This window comes from Dreissena polymorpha, chromosome 10, assembly GCF_020536995.1.
Source record: "Dreissena polymorpha isolate Duluth1 chromosome 10, UMN_Dpol_1.0, whole genome shotgun sequence".
Lineage (NCBI taxonomy): Eukaryota > Metazoa > Mollusca > Bivalvia > Myida > Dreissenidae > Dreissena > Dreissena polymorpha.
In genome coordinates, this window is record NC_068364.1 from 68,059,132 (window position 1) to 68,079,596 (window position 20,465).

General features: G+C 33.3%; 1 protein-coding gene across 4 annotated transcripts; it reads left to right on the plus strand.

Moving 5' to 3' along the window:
• The first annotated feature begins 9,510 nt into the window (after positions 1 to 9,510).
• Positions 9,511 to 19,035, plus strand: LOC127847605 (thrombospondin-1-like). Of its 4 annotated transcripts, none has more exons than XM_052379630.1 (10): positions 9,511 to 9,528; positions 10,853 to 10,897; positions 11,751 to 11,854; positions 12,303 to 12,371; positions 13,814 to 13,943; positions 15,247 to 15,369; positions 15,567 to 15,737; positions 15,944 to 16,120; positions 16,230 to 16,391; positions 18,605 to 19,035. In XM_052379630.1, the coding sequence occupies exons 4-10, from the start codon at positions 12,318 to 12,320 to the stop codon at positions 18,817 to 18,819; spliced, it is 1,032 nt and encodes a 343-aa protein (XP_052235590.1). In that variant the 5' UTR covers positions 9,511 to 9,528; positions 10,853 to 10,897; positions 11,751 to 11,854; positions 12,303 to 12,317; the 3' UTR covers positions 18,820 to 19,035. The 4 variants fall into 4 exon arrangements, with proteins under 4 accessions (XP_052235590.1, XP_052235589.1, XP_052235586.1 ...); XM_052379629.1 differs by lacking the exon at positions 9,511 to 9,528 and adding an exon at positions 10,515 to 10,533 and having other exon boundaries at positions 11,751 to 11,850; XM_052379626.1 differs by lacking the exon at positions 9,511 to 9,528 and adding an exon at positions 10,517 to 10,607.
• Positions 19,036 to 20,465: the final 1,430 nt, after the last annotated feature.

Genomic DNA, 20,465 nt, shown 5'->3' on the forward strand with positions numbered 1-20,465 from the left:
GAAATTTTCGGCTCTACCATATCTTCCATATTAAATGTGTTTTTTTGCATGAATTGTAACTTGACTTTTCATTTGGCTGAAATGAAGTTTATGTTTTATTAAAGCGAGCATTCCAGGGCCATTTAAACTTATTGAATTGGCATATGGAGCGTATACTGTCTATGTATCTTGCAATATTGTTGAAATCGTTAATAAAAGATATATTTTAGCAATTAAAAAACGGCTCCATGCGCTTTCGAAAACATGTAAACGTCAAATTTACCCCACTACAATCAAGCAATCAAAAGCGCGCATCGATACTTATTGAATATTGGCTTGAGTAAACTCATTGTTGTTTGCAAATCATGCCGGTACAAATATGTGCTTTTGCATGAACAATTCATTAAAATAATATCATGGGTGTTTAAAACATAATCATACAAGTTATTCTCGTTATTAACTAAAGCAACCTAATCATAGAAAATTGGTTGGGTGATATTTTCGCTCATTTTGAAAGACGACCGTTTGTTAACGTCTGCTACATGTAATTATGAATGATTGCTATTTTTTGCATATAAAAATACAGAACCCTTAAATGTATGGAATGCTTTTGTTTATATATTTTATTCCAAAAAAAGTAAATATTTTCATTCACAAACAATATATATTGTCTCCAAAATTATTCACAAAGAAAACAATTTAATATCCTATCTCATTCATTTTAGAAGCATAGATTAATAGTATAAATTACTTCAAGGTTAAGGTTGTATTTTAATGGATAATGAATGCGATAGTTTCGTGTCTAAATTAATGTTTATAAATATTCTTTATTCGGTGTTATAGATACGTTATCCATTATATTGTCTTCATGTCTCTTCGATGTTTACACGTAAAATCTGTAAGTCAGAGGCATTAAAATATTTTATAGTAATATTGGTTATGCCCGAATGGTAGATAAACGTCCACAAATTTTATCCGGCATTCAACTCGGTCTCGGCAGATTCCAAACATCGATAACCTCAAGAAAAATCCTTTAAAGAGCATACAAGCTTAACATGTTTTTAATGTTCCCGATGCTACTTAAGGTTTTAAGATAAATGTGCTCGTTTTTGTATTTAGTGTGCAAATAATTTTAACTATCAAATAACACGCTATAAATAATGCATTGCTTGTTTCTGTGGATCATGTTGACATCAACTGTTTTCGTATCAGACTTGCATTAAACAGGACTCATTTAAGTCGATAGCGATTTCTGCGACTCGTTATTTAGTAAAACATCGTAACTAGAAACTTACACATATTACGTTTAAATAAATCTATCTCGTGATTCCAGTTTTACTTTAATATAACCGTGGTATTGTTCTTAAACCAGCATCGCTCAATAACTAAGGCACAGTGTACCTTCTTGAAAATATTTTGCTGTTAAGGTTCTTGAAAATCCATCAAAACAATACAAAATATGAAACATTTGTTCGCAGACAATTGAAAATAATTCAAGCCTATGCAAAACAACTATAGCCATTATCCAGCCTTAAATCAGTAAAAAACAAGATAAGTATTGATGCAAAGCATCAAAGGGCGTCGGGAATTTCAGTGTAAAAGTCACTCAATGAAGTTACATGGAACGAGTTTTTTTCTACTGTAAATTTATATATATTGGCCGATTATTTTAAACAAAATAGAAAAAGAAACTGTTATAACCATTATCAATGATTTTGTGTTATAACCCCCAAATAACCATTATCTATGATGTTGTGTTATAACCCCCGAATAACCATTATCTATGATTTTGTGTTGTAACCCCCAAATATTCCATAGTTCATTTTATTAACATTTGTTTTCTTTTTTTACTAGCATCCGTGTGCAATTTTCATTAATGGAACAGAACTGTGTAGGTTTTAAATAATCTGCTTCATCTCACAAAATGCGCATTGATAGTGTCACCTAAAAAATTCCATACCAAAGGGTCCATTCCACCTGGATAGTAATACGTGTCGCGCTTCGCGCTAATGAAGGAACGGAAAAAGTGTCACAAAACGCGCATTCACAGTGTCACCTAAAAAAGTCCATACCAAAGGGTCCATTCCACCTGGATAGTAATACGTGTCGCGCTTCGCGCTAATTAAGGAACGGAAAAAGTGTCACAAAACGCCCATTCACAGTGTCACCTAAAAAAGTCCATACCAAAGGGTCCATACCACCTGGATAGTAATACGTGTCGCGCTTCGCGCTCTATTTGTGGTTCTTAAAAAAAAATCCGAGACGTGCTTGACTCTATGGAAACGGGTTGCTGGGACACAGCTCCTCCTTGATAAGCGGCTGCTTTCTTTATCACAACTCATTGTTACAATCAATAATACGTGTCGCACTTCGCGCTCTATATGTGTTAGGGATAGTACTTAGGGTCTATGAAAGACAACCATAAACAACAACAAAAATACATGCAAAAAACATGTGTTGTTTGCATTTATTTGTTTATATAAAAACACGTGTATTTTTATAAGATATTTAAGAGATGTAAGAAATTTTAATTAACGTTGTCACCACGCGGCATCCATTAATTTTAATAAAAATGTGCAACGTTGTATTTAGGTCGCATTAAAACGCAGTATTTTTAAATTCTTTTAAAAAAAAATATAAATATATAATATATATATATATATATTAAAAATATAATATATATAAATAAAATAAATCATATATAAAAAAATGCTCGCTGCCTGGGAATCGAACAACTTCCGATCGCTAGGCGGACACCTCATCCACTACACCACTGCGACTGTTGAAAGTTTCAGACAAATATGTTGACTATTTATTTAAAGTTTCACCGGTTCGCGTATTTGCCAAGTTCCTGTGATCTTTGATTAGTGTCCAGTCCCTGTGTTCAGCTATTAATTAAAAGAATTAACTTTATGTCATAGGGTAAAAACTAAGATGTCCTTTTACTATATAAAACATATAGTAAAACACCTCTTCTATTAGTTACCTTTCAGTATTCATTTGTGTATTCAGTATTAATTATGTTTTAGATTTTAGTTCAACTTACTTTGCTTCTAGTGTAAGAAGAAAGATAGCACTCCTATGTAGTAGTAAGAATAGTAGTTTGTAACCAATCGTTTTGCACGAGTACTAATACTATTCACCGCACTACTTTGCTACTTTCCCGCACTTTGTCAGACACACAAAGACAACGAACACGTACTGATCGTGGCCGTACAGAAAGTACAGATCATCTTTATCTGCACATTCAAATCCATTTTGTAGGGTTTTATAATAAACCTACAGGTAAATATTGTTAATACATGTCTATATAATTGCTCAAATTGTGTATTTGTATTTTGTATTTTATCATGTGAATGATGTTAGAGTTTCTCGCTCATCATACCGCCTATTTTATAATGCACTGTGATTGCCTTTTGTATGATGATTATTATTATCATTCTTATTCTTATTCTCATTATTATTATTATTATTATTATTATTATTATTATTATTATTATTATTATTATTATTATTATTATTATTATTATTATTATTATGTCATAAGAATGATAATTATAAAGATGATCTGTACTTTCTGTACGGCCACGATCAGTACGTGTTCGTTGTCTTTGTGGGTCTGACAAAGTGCGGGAAAGTAGCAAAGTAGTGCGGTGAATAGTATTAGTACTCGTGCAAAACGATTGGTTACAAACTACTAGTCTTACTACTACATAGGAGTGCTATCTTTCTTCTTACACTAGAAGCAAAGTAAGTTGAACTAAAATCTAAAACATAATTAATACTGAATACACAAATGAATACTGAAAGGTAACTAATAGAAGAGGTGTTTTACTATATATTTTATATAGTAAAAGGACATCTTAGTTTTTACCCTATGACATTTGCATTATTGGCAATAAATGTTGCAATAAATATCATAGGCACAAATTCAGTACTTATTTACACTAATTTACACAAACAATCACCACTATGCAAGATATTCTTAAAACAAATATATATATATATATATATATATATGTATATATATATATATTGATCCGTACAATAACTGCTCCTCCCATAAGCGAAAAAAACGCATTACATACTAGTCGCCGCACTCCAGTGCGACGCCAATAAAGGGTCTAACAATATGCACCAAGGCAGATAATACAAATCCAAATTGATGATATTTACTGCGAAATAAATCAAACAAAAACCGTCCTCACCAGCTCTTTGCTATAAAAACAATCTGAGACTTTTCCAACGCCCCACTTATCAAGTATATGAAATTCATAACATATAAATGTAAGTTCATGCGTGTGTGAAGTGTTAAGGGTTAAGGGTTCAATTTGAAATGTCTGAGTATAATTTTTCAATTGTAATGCTTTGAAGTCAGCATTATAACATAAGTTCTCAATTTTTTTATTATCTACGAACTGAGGCAGTGAAACGATTGGTATATTAATGTGAAAAGCTAACATTAAATTACCATCACTCACTTTAACTTGTTTTTTTATAGTTTTAACTGTAATTATTATTCATCATAAACAATAAAATAACAAAGAAAATAGCAAAATCTGTTTGCGAGATATAGAACATCAGTATCAACACAGGGAATGATAGCGAGATATAGAACATCAGTATCAACACAGGGAATGATAGCGAGATATAGAACATCAGTATCAACACAGGGAATGATAGCGAGATATAGAACATCAGTATCAACACAGGGAATGATAGCGAGATATAGAACATCAGTATCAACACAGGGAATGATAGCGAGATATAGAACATCAGTATCAACACAGGGAATGATAGCGAGATATAGAACATCAGTATCAACACAGGGAATGATAGCGAGATATAGAACATCAGTATCAACACAGGGAATGATAGCGAGATATAGAACATCAGTATCAACACAGGGAATGATAGCGAGATATAGAACATCAGTATCAACACAGGGAATGATAAATAATGCGCTTCTTACACATGCTTATTTTCGTTTAGAGGTTATCATTATTACAGATTGTATACAACATTAATCCAAATGTACGGCCATATATATATGCTGATATAAAACAAAGCATAGACTTTGAACAAAAGCAAATACACTCAGCGGGACGAAGACATTTGAGGCACACTTTGTGTAATACATACAGGCCTAGCACAGTAACTCTTTCGTGAGAAAGAACACATGCAATGCTTATTTATATATAAACAAGCTATAGACAACTTTATCCTGACACAAGCACATAGACAAACATACGTGTCAGTATTTGTGTAACAAAAAGAACTATGTAAAACACAAGTATGATTTAAAATATGCAGATATTATTTAGCTTTAGGAGATAGTCATTACGAGGAGCTTAACATTCATACAGTATGGTTCAAATTCACAAGCTACTTGTTTTTCGGCAAAGCTGTTAAACCCAGCTTTTCACCTTAGATGATCTTTGTAAGCGTCCAATGAATTTGGACATTAAATATCCCGTCGGTAGGCTTGAAACTTTTCGAAATAAAAACTTTGCAACCTACAATCAATGTGCATATTTAAATTCATATGTTATTCGATTTACTTTCTATTTTGGGGCAGTTCATGATATGAAAAGGGATTCTGCAGTGCGTTTTGCAACGATGTTATCTGCGTGTTCAGCAAGAAACAATTTTATCTCTAATGAAAAGGCTTAAGAGATAAAACAGTTTCCCACTCAACTCACGACGTTAATACAGTTTGTGTGTGACACTTTATATTAAGAAGATTGCCAGCGCCAAAGCGTTTGTACTTTAAGGCTGTGTTCTCATATTGAGTTATGACTACCATATTACATTCTGTTCGCTCGTTTATTTTAGATCATATAATTATTGTTGTTCCCTATCCTGATAAACTCTTGGAAAACAATCAAATCGTTTTCGAAATTGAACGTTAAATTCGTAAATGCATGCAGCTTCAAACAAGCCGTCGTTCCAGCAGTGGAATCGTTACCTCGCTTTAGTGCATTGCATTCCAGCTTGCAAGGTATCAAGGTCAGTTCGCGGTCAATAACAGAATCGTTATGTAAACGCTTTCTCGTCAAATAGGTGACCAGAAAGATCGTAAATGAAGATATTCGGCGTTATTATTATGGTAGATTCTTCATGTTTTTCAACAATTACATGATAAGTACCAGATCCGAATACTTTAATTAGAAATATTCCACCACATATACCAATTTATTAAGCATGAGCGCGATGATGCACGACACTATAAATACTATAAGCAATCGAATCAAATAACATTGTCCGACAAACCACTCAAAAAAGTCGAAAAAAGCGCGTATTGACATCTCAAATATGTACGAATGATTCGTGTGTGCCGATTGACTAGTATGCTATCATTTATTTTCATTCCTTTTGTGTTTTTTCTATTCTGTATATATAGTTATATGATCAATAATATCTATTAAACCGAAATAGGCCATGAAATCTGGCGGAATTAAATTGCTTGTGATGCAGCTGAAAACTGCGCAGAAAAGGACATTCGCCATCTTTGATTTCATTGAAATAACTGTTGGTCTTTCATCAACATCAAACCCAATCAACGCAGTATTTCTTTTTTCTATTCTGTATCTATATATATATATGATCAATAATATATAATAAAGCGAAATAAGCTACGAAATCTGGCGCATTTAAATTCATTGTGATGCAGCTAAGAACTGCGCAGAAAAGGACGTTCGCTTTCTTTGATTTCATTGAAATAACTGTTGGTCTTTCATCAACGCCAAACACAATCAACGCCGTTTATTTATTGTAATGATATTTCTTGTTTTATTTTAAAGGGATCTTTTCACGGTTCGGTTAATTGACAAAATTGAAAAAAAGTTGTTAAAGATTCGCAAATTTTCGTTTTAGTTATGATACTTGTGAGGAAACAGTAATACTGAACATTTACCATGGTCTAATATAGCCATTTAATTAATATTTTGACGATTTAAAAACCTGAAAACTATAAAGCGTTGCAACGCGAAATGATTGAATAATTTGGAAACTTCTGGTGTTGTCGGTTAATTTTGTGAAACTGCGGAAGAAACTACAGAACTTCCGCAAAAATAGTTCTGTACATCAAACGTTAGACTCTCTCGTAGATATTAAAAAAACAACAACACAAGAACACGAAATTCCGCAACAAATGATAAGAGAGGATCGAGTGTTCGAGAAATCGAACCATTTTGTTGTTTAATATAATACGTTCCCCTAACTGTGGTATGAAAAGCAATATTAAAAATAACCTATGATGCCATAATGGTTTTTCTCTCAACACGGAGATTATGTTGCATCTTTCAACAATATTTAGGAAGGCTGCGGTTAAACGTCTGCCCGATATATAAGTGTTGTATCCTTTAACGAGTGTAAATTTAATCTAATAAAAGAGGTTATGCATATCCATTTGCTTGGTTGATAACTAAATAAGGTAGAAAGAATTAAAATAATGGATATAACCGGTGGTGTTCATTAAAACTCTAAATGTGTTTAAAACACAGCATGTGCTGTTATGGAAAATGTAACATAGTTATTATATGTTTATAATGTTGAGGACGTGTTGTTTACCAGTTTTTAAAAATACCACATACTAATTACATCTATGGTTAAAATCACAAATTATTAATATCCTGATATTTTATGCATGATCAATAGGTTTTTAGTAACAGCATCGCTTGTTTGTTTTAAGCTCAAGAACATTGCACAATATACAACATGTTCTTGTTTTGATTCTATCAGAACATTTTACACATGTCCGGCAGCGTTTTGATGTGTTCTTAAATTGTACTGTGACTAATGGGACAGTAAAGATAACGCCAGAAAACTCACGATTTCGTGCATTAGACTATGATTAAAATGGATCTTTCTTGTCTTATTAGACTTGACTTTTGTTGAAAATGTTTCACCGAGGCGGCCATGTTAAGCGGTAGATTTGTCATATTTAGATCACGTGATCCCCCCATTGGAGTATTCATGTTCTCGCAGAAGATCCAAATCGGATTCTTATCCGGAAATTAGGGCACTTCATTACATGTTTGTTTCAAAACGTAAAATTGACATCTTTAAGCATCCTGCGTCATTTATTGCGGTTGAACATTAACGACCACATGTACCTCACAGAAGGCTGAAGGAATACGTCCGATTATGGCTCGTTGTTCTGGTTCAGACTGGAGCTTATCTAGCATGATGTTCTGCCCCTTACCCTCCGTCCCAACACCAGGTTGTGTCCTAGTATACACTTATCATAAGACACGATCATTAAAGTTGCTAGTTTGACCTCTTACAAGCGGCGAAACACAATCTTTATTGCGACACTTATTTCCAAACAAATATGAGAATGCATCAGTTAAGAAATGACAATTACTTGTAAACCTTAAATCCGATAGAACAAAGCGCATTCAGTTTCATTTTCCAAATTTGTCAATGGCTTCAAATTATCTCATTTATATAACGAACATTCTCATTTTACTTTTTAAATTACAATATATATCAACCAATACACGTGTCAAATTGATGCATCGTTTATTTGTGCTGTGTTACCCAAACTAACTATTGAGTCAAGTATTTAACAAACATGGTATTCATGTAACTATATGGACAGATACAAACTATTTGGTGGTCAAATACAAGCTCATTGTGCGTTTAAAGATATATGGGACTTTTTTTAATTTGTAAATATAAATAGTATTAAGTGTATAAGCATTAATAAATAACCGGTAATTGTTTTCTTCTTTAATATGTTGTGAGTAATTATCATGAAACACATCGTATTAAGTATATTCCCATATTGACAGGTTATTTGCATATGTGAATGCTGAAAACGTTACAACGCCAAGTGAAATAAGTGTTGTTTGCATTGATAGCGTTAACTCTTAATAGGTAGCTTTCATTTTGCAAAGGACTGAACATAAAACCAGCACACTACATTGAAGTCAGTACCCCATATCATCCAACAAACGCAATTTAAACGTATGTTTTAAGCTTTAATACAGTTGTGTACAAGACAGATCAGGTGTGTTTTTGTTATTAAGCAAAGCGCACATTGTATTATATATGATATTAGACTAATGGTACTCATTTTATTTAACAATAACTATGTCAACTTTAAAATGTTTGTGGCGAAACCCGGATCCATCGATTAGTGTGTGTGTACTTAAGAGATAACGTCTAGGAAACAAGTCAGATTTGTAGCGTCCTATGTCTTAAAGGCTGTGGCATACACGTGTATCTGATTATTTGTTTTTAATAACACAGGCAGGGAATTTACAATAACAATTACTTTAGAGACCTTGGATATCTGTAGTTTTCGTTGAAGCCGTCTTTCAAAAACAAATTCCACAACTTGTGTTGTTGCAGATTTGATCTGTTCTCGACATTGATTGATCAACAAAATAAGTCTGAATTGTAAAATAATGACTTGCCAACGCAATGTATGTTGTATATGCCCACGATAAAATGGCATGATGATACATTCCAATTAGAAATCGCCTTGTGGAGCATTTCTGACCAGAAACCACCCAAACTCCAAGGAAAACATCTGAACACGTGAGTGGAGTTTGTGCGAGCACTTCATCGCTTTAACAATAGGAATTTGGTATTTTGGAACACCTCCTTGGCGTTGAACTTAAGAGATATATTAATTTATCGGCGAGGCGTTTACGATCAACTCTATGATTTCTTGATTTATGTAGCCGGAAAATTGAACACACATTTAACTTGGTAAATTCTATTAATTTAGGTATTTCAAACTTACTGATTTTGGTAAACGTATACCAAAAGCGTTTGCGCCAGTCGTATGATTTAACAACTTGAGGCAATATTGTCAATACAAATGAGTTGTTTTTAAATGATTTACTTTGTTCAAACCACACAAACGGATACATCAGGATTGGCCCTTCAATTATCTTAATGCATTATTATAGAATGTCAATTCAACGGTAATATTTAAAATAACTATTTTCTCTGGCCTGTAGGCAATACCAGACACGAATGTTTGCAGGTTTAAAAAGCAAAAACACGGTAATCCACCGGAACGACCAATATACCCGCCAGAAAGAAAACATTTGTCGAAACGGTAAATGAAGGTCCTTATGCATTGCAAACCCGTCATTACAACAGACCATCAAATGAGAGGTGCCTTAAAACAGAAACTTAATAACTATTTGGAACTTGCAATTCTCTTGCAACCACATTATTGTACTAGTTGGCATTCCCTTCCATAGTAAAGAAAACAAACCGCTGCGTAATACATGTATATATTGTACAGCGCTTTGACAGATATTCCGACTGCACGTTGAACTGTCCACTGACCGCGGGTCAGAAACATTTGGTACGAGTTCACACTCGCTATGAGTGAATACAAAATCAAAAAGTGCATCTCATACAAAATTAGATTTCTATCAGCCGACCGCCATTGTTATTTGGCCTTTCGAATTTTGAAATTAAAATCCTAGGAGTGTTAAGGTCAGTCGTGACTTTGCTTAGTTTATTGCGTAATCAACAAACAAGATGGCACAGTTTACACGGCAATTGCGCAATTGCGAAATTACGGTAACCTTTGTTGCTATAAATTGCGTTCTATTTTTAAACTTTCTGAAACAGCGTAAACACGAGAATGAATATCTGTAAGTCACGTTTAAATAAATAAAAATATGTATTTATTAATTTATTATTTAATTCATTAATTAATCAATCTGTATTTATTATTTTCGTTTTTATTTATTTATTTGCACTTGGTCTATATTGTCTTTATTGATTTTCATATGAATGGTTTTAATGAACTATGAACATAGCAACCAAGCATACATGACAATCCAAGTAGTAAGAGCTACGTTAGGAACCGATTTATCAATTGTGTCCACATTTACAGGTTACTTGATTACTGCGGGAATACTGTCTGCAATTGGAGTATCAGGTATGTTATGATTCATAAATTGTAAGGCAAGTGTAACAAATAAACATGCTTAATAAAAATAGTTTCGAAAGTAAATAAAACGTGTTGTTTATCACCACTTGCATTAAGATCGAGTCATGCTGAATAATATATAATACGCTTTTTGAAGAGTGTCTATTCATGATATATGAATTTATTTGAATCAATACGACGAATTTCGACGAATTATTACAGTTATGTCGCAACAGTTTACGTAAAAGAATGGTGACAACATAAACATTGCATAACATCTGCTGGATAAGTAATGGCTTAATAAAACAAAGCGACATCATGTTTAACTATGAATGACTTACATGCTAATTAAATGCGTTTTCCTATACAATTCCGTGCGCTATTTTGAGGTTATTTGTCGCCACCTAGAATTAATTCTTGATTTGCAAGGTCGTTTACAACTGAAATATCATTGTTACACACTCATTATAGAAAATATAAGAACAAATTTTTGTATAAGCAGACTTTCCAATAGGAGAATTATGGCATCGAGTGTCACGTTTTAGAATAAATTAAATACTTGTTCTTCATATTAATGAGTATAGCATTCTGATAATACCATATATAATAAGACTTGAACACGAATATCAATAGTTCTAGAATATATATCGATAACATTTTGTTATTTTCACTTTTCGTTTACTGCTTATTTTAACCATTGTGTAAATGTTTATCTCAAACAGTTAGCATCATACATTTAACCGTTATTTTTTTGCATTCCCTAAAACATACAATTTGTCAAATTATTTTCCCTTTTATATATCTCAAGAAATCTATGCATTATCTCATCGTAGAAAACTTTGCCGAACAACGTCTCTTTCAGCTTCAAACCATTTCCCCTTGGTGAATAGTCTTTACGTTACGCGGGACACAACATTCGTACAGAAGGACGTCCAAGCATATATAAACGCACACACACTTACGTGGGTACAGAAATGATAATTGTACATTTATTTCAGAATGCCTTGAATGCTTCAATTGTCTTAACATCGCTTATCATCTGATTTGTACAAACACAAGTCAATGTTCAAATAGTGAGGTTAGTGCCATTCGATTTATTGACAAGATTGTCTTAATATGTCAACTGTTAATCGTTGATAGTATATGGTTGTACAGAGGTACACAATAATTCCGAATAACGTTTATTAATCCACTGTAATTTTCCCAAAGTGAATCGTATATAAAATGAAAGGAGCTTGTATGCAGTGGTCTCGCTGTCATACTTGCATCAATTTAGTATATCAAGTTACATTTGCATTTAGGGAAACGGATTATTAAAACTTTTATAGTACGACTTTTTGAGCAAAGCGATCAATAATTAAAGCAGATAATATAAAATTAACATTATTCAATATATTATTCTTTGTTTTAATAGTCCTGTTATTTGCAAATGCTCCATTCCGGCAACGAAGTGCGTTACAACATGGGCTGTCAGAACAATCAGGTAACTGTCATTACGATTAACTTGTTCGTGTCAACTCCGTTTTCTAGCTTTGCTAAAAAAATTGTACCATATCTTTTGAATTGTTTAAATGTTCATATTCTGTTATTTTTTATTGGGTTTGTCCATTATGTATAAAATGACAATTTTTTGAGTAATTTGCACAGTTTTCATTAAAATGAAAAACTATTTTTAACTTAAGCGTTTCATAACATTGATTAATACACCATCATGCCAGATTATACACTGACATATTGTCTTTTCAATAAAGGTTACATTTTGATAGTTAACATTCAAGTACAATTTTCACGGCAGCGATTCTTGTACGTGCAAAAACGTCCAGAGTAGTTTCACTGTCGGAAATAATTTAAAATCCTAAAATGCATGATAAAGTAATATGACGGACAAGTATTACTTAAAATTAATCTGCTGTTAACATTGCAGTTCCGCTTTGACCTTAAAGGTTGTCGTATTATTCTTGCCGATGTCAAACAATCACATAAATGTGAACATGTGTGCCATGTTATTTCAAAATCATTTCATACAAAGTAACAACGTTATAGAGCCGAAAAGCTCTTTTATAGACAATAGTCCTTTAAAACTCAACATCTAATCTTGATCATAATGGTATCCATGTTGTGTTTGTGCGCGAAACAGCCGCTTAAATTATATAGCATTATTTTGAAACCATATAATACATTATCAATCTATAGGGGCAGAAAAATTGAAACTAACAAGGAAGCACGGCTATATGCCGTCTGATATAGAAAACACGTGTTGCTGTTTTTAAAATTAAAAACTATTCTCATATGAACATTTGCGCAATGAAATTTAGAAATCCTTCAACACATCCACGTTTACCATTAAACAGTGTTTTATATTTCTATATTTTTTTATTTTATATTTTTAACATAGACCTCAAGGTTTGAACTTGACGTCTACTAAATATAAATATATTTGTCAAATAATTATGGCTGTTGAATGAAAATAGGGAATTTTCATTAAGGATAAGGATATTGAGCGACGCTAACATTGATTCCAACATAGCCATTGAAAAACAATAGGCTTTGCTATTAATATGTCTATGACAAAAAATAAAGAAACTACAAGATGATTGCTATGGTGACTTGTCGAACGGATACTATTCTATTCAATTTTTACGTAAAAGTCTAACTGTGCACCGGAATTCAAAATCAGAGAGATGAACAACATTTGGATATATAAAGAGAAATCTGTGACGTGTAGAACTTCAACGTTCATGTGCATATAGATGATATTAACGGTTGCAACAATGAATACCATATACTGGCCATTTTGAAGGAAAGATTTAATAACATAAATTCGCAATGAAAAGCAACAACAATTCAGATATAAACAATAGATGTTTATCAATCATGCATTCCCCACCCCTTCCCAAACTTATATGAAATGTTTTTCTGGTGTAGTTGTGCAGTTCAGTAGCTGTTGACCCCAACGGTATCATTGGTCGTTCTATCAAGACCAGACAGCAGTATTCTTGCCATGAATGCTGTAGCAATAACCGTTGCAATGTGCATCTATGTGTTCACAGTAAACGTATGTATAGTATAGGCGCATATGTAGTTACCTATAAAAGCAGCACGTTGGCTTACTGTATGAAATAGTATATTATTGCATAAACTCTATCTATATTGCCCTCTGGCGGCGTGCAGAAACTTGGCAAAAGGAGGGCTTGAACGGGAGAAATCGTATATTAACAAGGCGACGCACGTGCCGTTCAAGCCCAGTTATGTGTTTTTCATATCCATAAACTGGTCCACGCGCAGTTACTTTCCATTTTTCATTGGATTCAATGAAGTTATTATGAACTTTGTAAATAACTCTAGCCTTCGACGACTTTCCAAGCATAAATAGGGAACTGAATAAGCACCAGATTCCTTATGCATGCAGGGATAAAGACAATGAATATTTCAATCCACTCCCTTGACAACAGCTTTATTTATTGGCAACGTCAATGAAGTTGGTTATTTACTCAACACTTTTAAAAGACTATGCTGTAAATGTAAATGTGTATTTACCTTCAACGTTCCTGCTGTATGCTTGAAATACTACAGTGACAATATGTGGGCAGTATTTATTTTTAGAAAATTTAGTTGGAACGAAATAAGATAGACCTGTACGAATAAAACATCAAAGAAAACAATGACTTATTCTAAGAATATATTTATCCGTCACGACCAGTAAATTCCAAAATAATTCCTCATTTTTAATTTTGCGCGGCTGCATTTCAACTTTGCATTAATCCACTGTTTAAACACATTTTAAATCGAAAACTTCCTATCTGAAGGTAAAGCCTCGTCATTTATGATGATGACCGAGTGAGGCATATGTAAAACACAAATTTGAACTTTATGACGTCATATGAAATAATTGAATTATTTGTCGATGTCGAATCAACAAGACATATTATTCTCAATGTTATTTTAATTTATTTTGGTATGCATGATTTGTTTATGCAACAATAGCGAAAATACACATTTTCTCGGACATGATCATCTGCGGGCGCACTCGGGCAGGAACGGATTTTTCGAGCGCCCGCAGATGATCATGCCCTCGAAAACGTGTATTATCCCTATAATGTTTATCTAGAAGCTTTACTCTATGAAGTAAAAAATAAAATGTTGCGCAACGAATTAATTGTTGCTTTTTTGGACTTAATTTACTGAGCTGGTATAGGACCGTTTTAGCATAAATATCAGCTTAATATTTGATAGTCAATTGGGAATAGTTTGCAAATAATGAACAAAAGGTTCACTGTAAGATGCAATAAAAGTTAACAATTACTTCGTAAATTTCCGTACATGTTTAAACAAAAACATAGATTTAGCATTTATTTCAGCAACATCGTGCATTGACGACGCAACACTAGACTGTGCCCGTCTTAACTCCATCCTCAACGTTTGTGCTGATGTTCATCACGCCAAAACCATTTGTCCAAAGTTTTGCGGACTCTGTCAGCTCGGCAAGAATATTTAATACAAAAAAAATTCATGAAAAACTTGTATTGATAATATAAATCTACAAAACGCATATTTTAATATGTTTGTGTATTACTGACTATATTGATAGTGAGATGTAATTACATTATGTTTTGTTATGTTGAAATATAAATTAACATTTTAAGGAAATACAATACAATTATACTACAAATCGTTACAGTTGATGGCAACTGGGCAGCTTCGGGCGCCTGGAGTACATGCAGCCTAACATGCAATAACGGGACTCAGATCCGGACAAGAATCTGTACAAACCCGGCCCCTGCCAACAATGGACTCAACTGTTCTGGGCCAGGTGTTGAGTCGAAAATATGCACGAATCAGCTTTGTCCTGGTATGAACATGCTGAAGCATTTTTTTTTTTTATTTTGAAAATGAATTCCATCATTTTGCTATTAAATGTTTGGTTAACATCCGACATTGAGTTTATGGCGATAGTTTTAGTGTCTTATCAAACACTTTTAAAATGACATATTACATTGATACCTTATCTGAAACATTGTGTAAGGCATCTAATTGAAAAATATGTTTTTTTCATAGTACACGGAAACTGGTCAGATTGGTCTATATGGTCAAATTGCTCAGCTACTTGTGGTGTGGGAGTACGACAGAAGACACGAACGTATACCAATCCTAAACCAGACCGGTCGGGGAATGATTGCGTCGGTGAATCTATCGAATATACAGTGTGCCCAAATAAACCCTGCAGCGTCATTGGTAAGTTTTCTATTTCAATTGTTGTATAATAATGGAAATTAAGTGGGAAATCTAATACCACAACTAGTTCAATCAAGTATAAATTTCAAACTTCACATGTTTTACTTAGACGGTGGCTGGTCTACTTGGGAATCATGGCAGAGTTGTTCAGTAACTTGTGGAGTGGGTCAGAAGTTGAGGAGCAGGACATGCACCAATCCGAGTCCCACATTGTTCGGCAAGACTTGTGGAGGAAACTCTGAGGCATTTGCAGTGTGTGCGAATACAGCATGTGAGTAAAATAAAATATGATCAAATGTATTTAAAGTACACATTTGTAAAAGACTTGTGAGAGCAACATTAAAGATTCTGCTGGTCGTGCCAACATACCACGTAAGTCATTAAGTATGATCAGGTGTATACAAAGCTGATATATATTGCATATACATGTGTAGTATTTGTTACCAAACGTTGGTGTGTAGTTAAGCATTGAGGTTGTACGCCATTGGGAAACAAAACTTATTTCTGTATCTGTTCAAACGACACACATACATATATTTTGGTTCTGCAACGTGTACAATTAAACGCATCGTTATCAGATTTGTGCTTAGAATAACTAACTATTATATTATCGAAATGTCAACATCGGAACCTAATTTAATGTGAATGTCTGTTTGCAACAAAAATGTATTTTTCTCTTAATCAAACGTTTAACATGTAAAATATTCATTTGCATATTATAATCTAAATTTGAAAAGAGTAAAAATGCGATATAAAGACAATATGCCGATATGTTATGTTAATCGGCCATCGAAGTTATCAGTAAGACATATAACATTTATATCTCCAAGCTTGTTTATGAACAAAACTAATCGCCGAAGAGTCTCCGATAAGATTATAAACAACGTTCGTATTCATTTAAATGTAATACACCTAACAATTATTCAGAAAAAACAAACATGTACACGATATTATTCATAACTCTTTCATTGTATTACTAATCGTTTTCAACAACAAAAAGCAACTAACATCAACGAAGTATATATTTATTTAAATATAAATCGTCTTTGTACCTTGGCTTTAAACACATAAGTGTATTTGAGTTTGTACAACGGAAGTGACTGACCAGTGGTTGTTTATTTGCATTGAGATGGATAGTCTCATATAATCGTTATATAATCTATACTAGTATTACTAGCTTAAACGACGTAAACATACACATTCTGACCTTCGTTTAACTCAGTCTGAAGAATAGCAACATGTAAAGACCTATTTAAGGGCATTTTGTGAACGACTTATTAACAAGGTAAACAAAAAGTATATAAGAAAACTTTTCATTTTAAATAAACCCCAAGCATTCTTTTTCGTTTCGCTCGATATATAAATGGTACATTAATTAAGTCAACTGATCTTCAATAATGTATGCTCATGTTTCGTTATATAATTACAAAAACCTAACTTTAATGATAACAACACAGTATGAACACAAACGTTATAATCAAATTTCATAACGTATAATGTACAAAAACTCTAAAACTTAATTTGTATTAAACAAATTGACTTGCATTAAATATAATATAAGCTACACTTACGTTTGTGGTATGGGATGCGCTTTGCTCGGCTCTTCTTAGCGCTGTTGTTTTCTGTGAATACAATTTTAAACTAACTTATCTGTTTGCGCAATGAGGATTTGCGATGTTAAGCGTTGGTTCTGAACCACCAGCCATGCGACATTCCACTTTGCTGTAAACATCGCTGCACAAAACCTTAGAAAATGCCGATCATCCATAAATGTCATATCTAATTAATTAAGGACGCCGGAATCAACAGTACAATACTTAGTGCTAATATAAAATGTATGAATGTAGAATTTGACCTTCATTGTAGTATTAGTTTTTATGAATCACAAGTAAGAAAACGCACACTGGCACAAAACATTCTGACGCCAAACTGGCGCCGTTATGAAGCACAATCAATCTTTATTGTCAAATAAAGATGAATTCCGTATATAATTATACATATGTTTCCTCGTAAATTAATAACACAAATATTTAAAACTTAATCCTGGAACAAGTGTTTTTAGATTAAAAATGAAAGAAACTGTTGTATTCAATATAATAATGCAGTACAAAATAATAATCATGAGTTCCCACTATTCTTATGGTCCGTTTCTTTTAATACGTTGTGTCCCTCTCGCCATTATTAATGAGATGTGCTATCATGGACAGCTTTCACACCTGCTCTGTGTATTAACTTTAAAATATTTTATCAGGAAGCATTTTATATTAGTATGTTATATTTTGCTATTTATTTACATTCGTTTTTCTTTTATTGAGAAGCACAAACTGCACATTATCCCAAACTCCAAAACTAGACATAATTAACAACATTTAATATGTTACCTCTCTAGCAAGTAGAGAGTGTGGTTATAGTTTATTATATTATTTTCCTATTATATAATAAAAACGTCTAACAAAGAAAAACGCTATCGATATTATATTACAGGTCATGTAGTAGCTTTCAACGCGCACGGACTCCACGTGTTGTCAAATCTTGTCAATGCATTTCAAACTGTGATCTTCAACGAAGGGAGTGCATACGATGCCAGCACAGGACACTTCACAGCTCCTGTTGACGGGATATACTACTTTACTTCCCAAATCTGCGTTCAGGCAAACACAGCCATCTGGTTTTACATAAAAAAGGCAGTGCAAGCATGAGCGGGGCGATACATTTGACAGCTTCATTTCAATATAATTATGGCAACGTGGCATGTTCATCTGCATCCAGCTCTGTGAACTGACCAGGAATGAGCACGTGTGGGTGAAGATGCAATCCCAGTACACATCAACAGAAATATATGAATCGGCTACATCGATTTGGAATACATTTACTGGAACGTTGACCCAACAGCTTTAATAAAGTCGTGAATTATTTATGGTTTGTTTGTTCCGAGACAGTCCAAGTAGTATTTAGGATATAGAGAATACTAGGTAAGCGTTGAATACAGAGAAGTTTATGTTGCGAGGCCTAGAACGCCGGAAGCGCGAGCTTACAAATGTAACCATGCGTAGTGATATACATGTATTTGTTCTGGTACGCAAAATAGTCTTTAAAAAATTAACACACAAACTGTAAAACAAGTAAAAATATCACCATATGCCGACATTCAATTTTACGCAGTATGCGAATTTTAACACATTACGACCGCGAAAAGAAGATTTTACTTTACTATAATTTATTTTATTTTCGAAAGAAAATGATCAAAATCCAATATGGCGGCGATTGCTCCTGACAAAATGCTGTCGATGTCAACATACGTGTACACCATCGACGACCTAGTTCTGGCTACCATAACTTTAAAGGTCGCTTTTTATGATTTTTGACTGGCGCGACTTAGTACAGGTCTGTCAATAATAAATAAACTGTACGCTGAAGTTTCTTTAGCTATCGAAGACCTTGACAATTTTGACGAGTAAACAGACAATTGCAGCGACTGACACTTTATTTGACAAAATATACAGGGCAATACGTTTTCCGACTTCGGACGACGAATTTAAGGACGCGCAGAACGTGTTTTTTTATATAATGTTATGGGTATGCCGTGTGTGATCCGATGCATCAATGGCGCCCAATGTTAAAAATCATTTCCCCGAGAACAGGTAACGACAAAAGTACAAACAAAAATCAAAACACGTAAGAACTAGTATCTTACCTTTAATTATCCTTTAAAATCCATCTAATAATCCATTTAACTCAATAATTGACGATTTTGCATCTAGGGTCTTTAGTAAATATTTTAGCATAGTTAAATAAAGACCCTTATGCCATTCTATCACTTAATTCAGATGAGTTTATGAACGCGATAAACTTTCATCTTCGTCACACGCTACGTCATGTACTCTACATTACTGCTGTTCAAATGAACCGGAGCAGTTTAATTAATAATAGCCGTTGGTAAACTCGGTTGCATTTGCAGATTTCTGCATACAAACATAATTATGTTTAAACTTGCACAATGTTTTATTTATCTATGGTAAATGCCCTTATTGTACGAGAAAATAATTTAATATATAAATACACAAAGAATGGAAAACATTCCAGTACACAACAGATAAATGAGTAGAAAATATCCGTGTACAAAATGGGGCGTTCCCAATTCCAGTGTAGTGCTATTTTTACCATCTTATACTTTACACAGCTCTATGCCTAAAGTGAATTAAATAGGAAAGCAAACATAGCAGATTATTCATGAACTGTGCGATATGTGTATGGCTTGTTGTACATTCTTAATATTTAAGTTAAATGTCAAAAGTATATGCTTTGGTTATTAACAATGCACATTACACGAAATAAGGAAAATGTG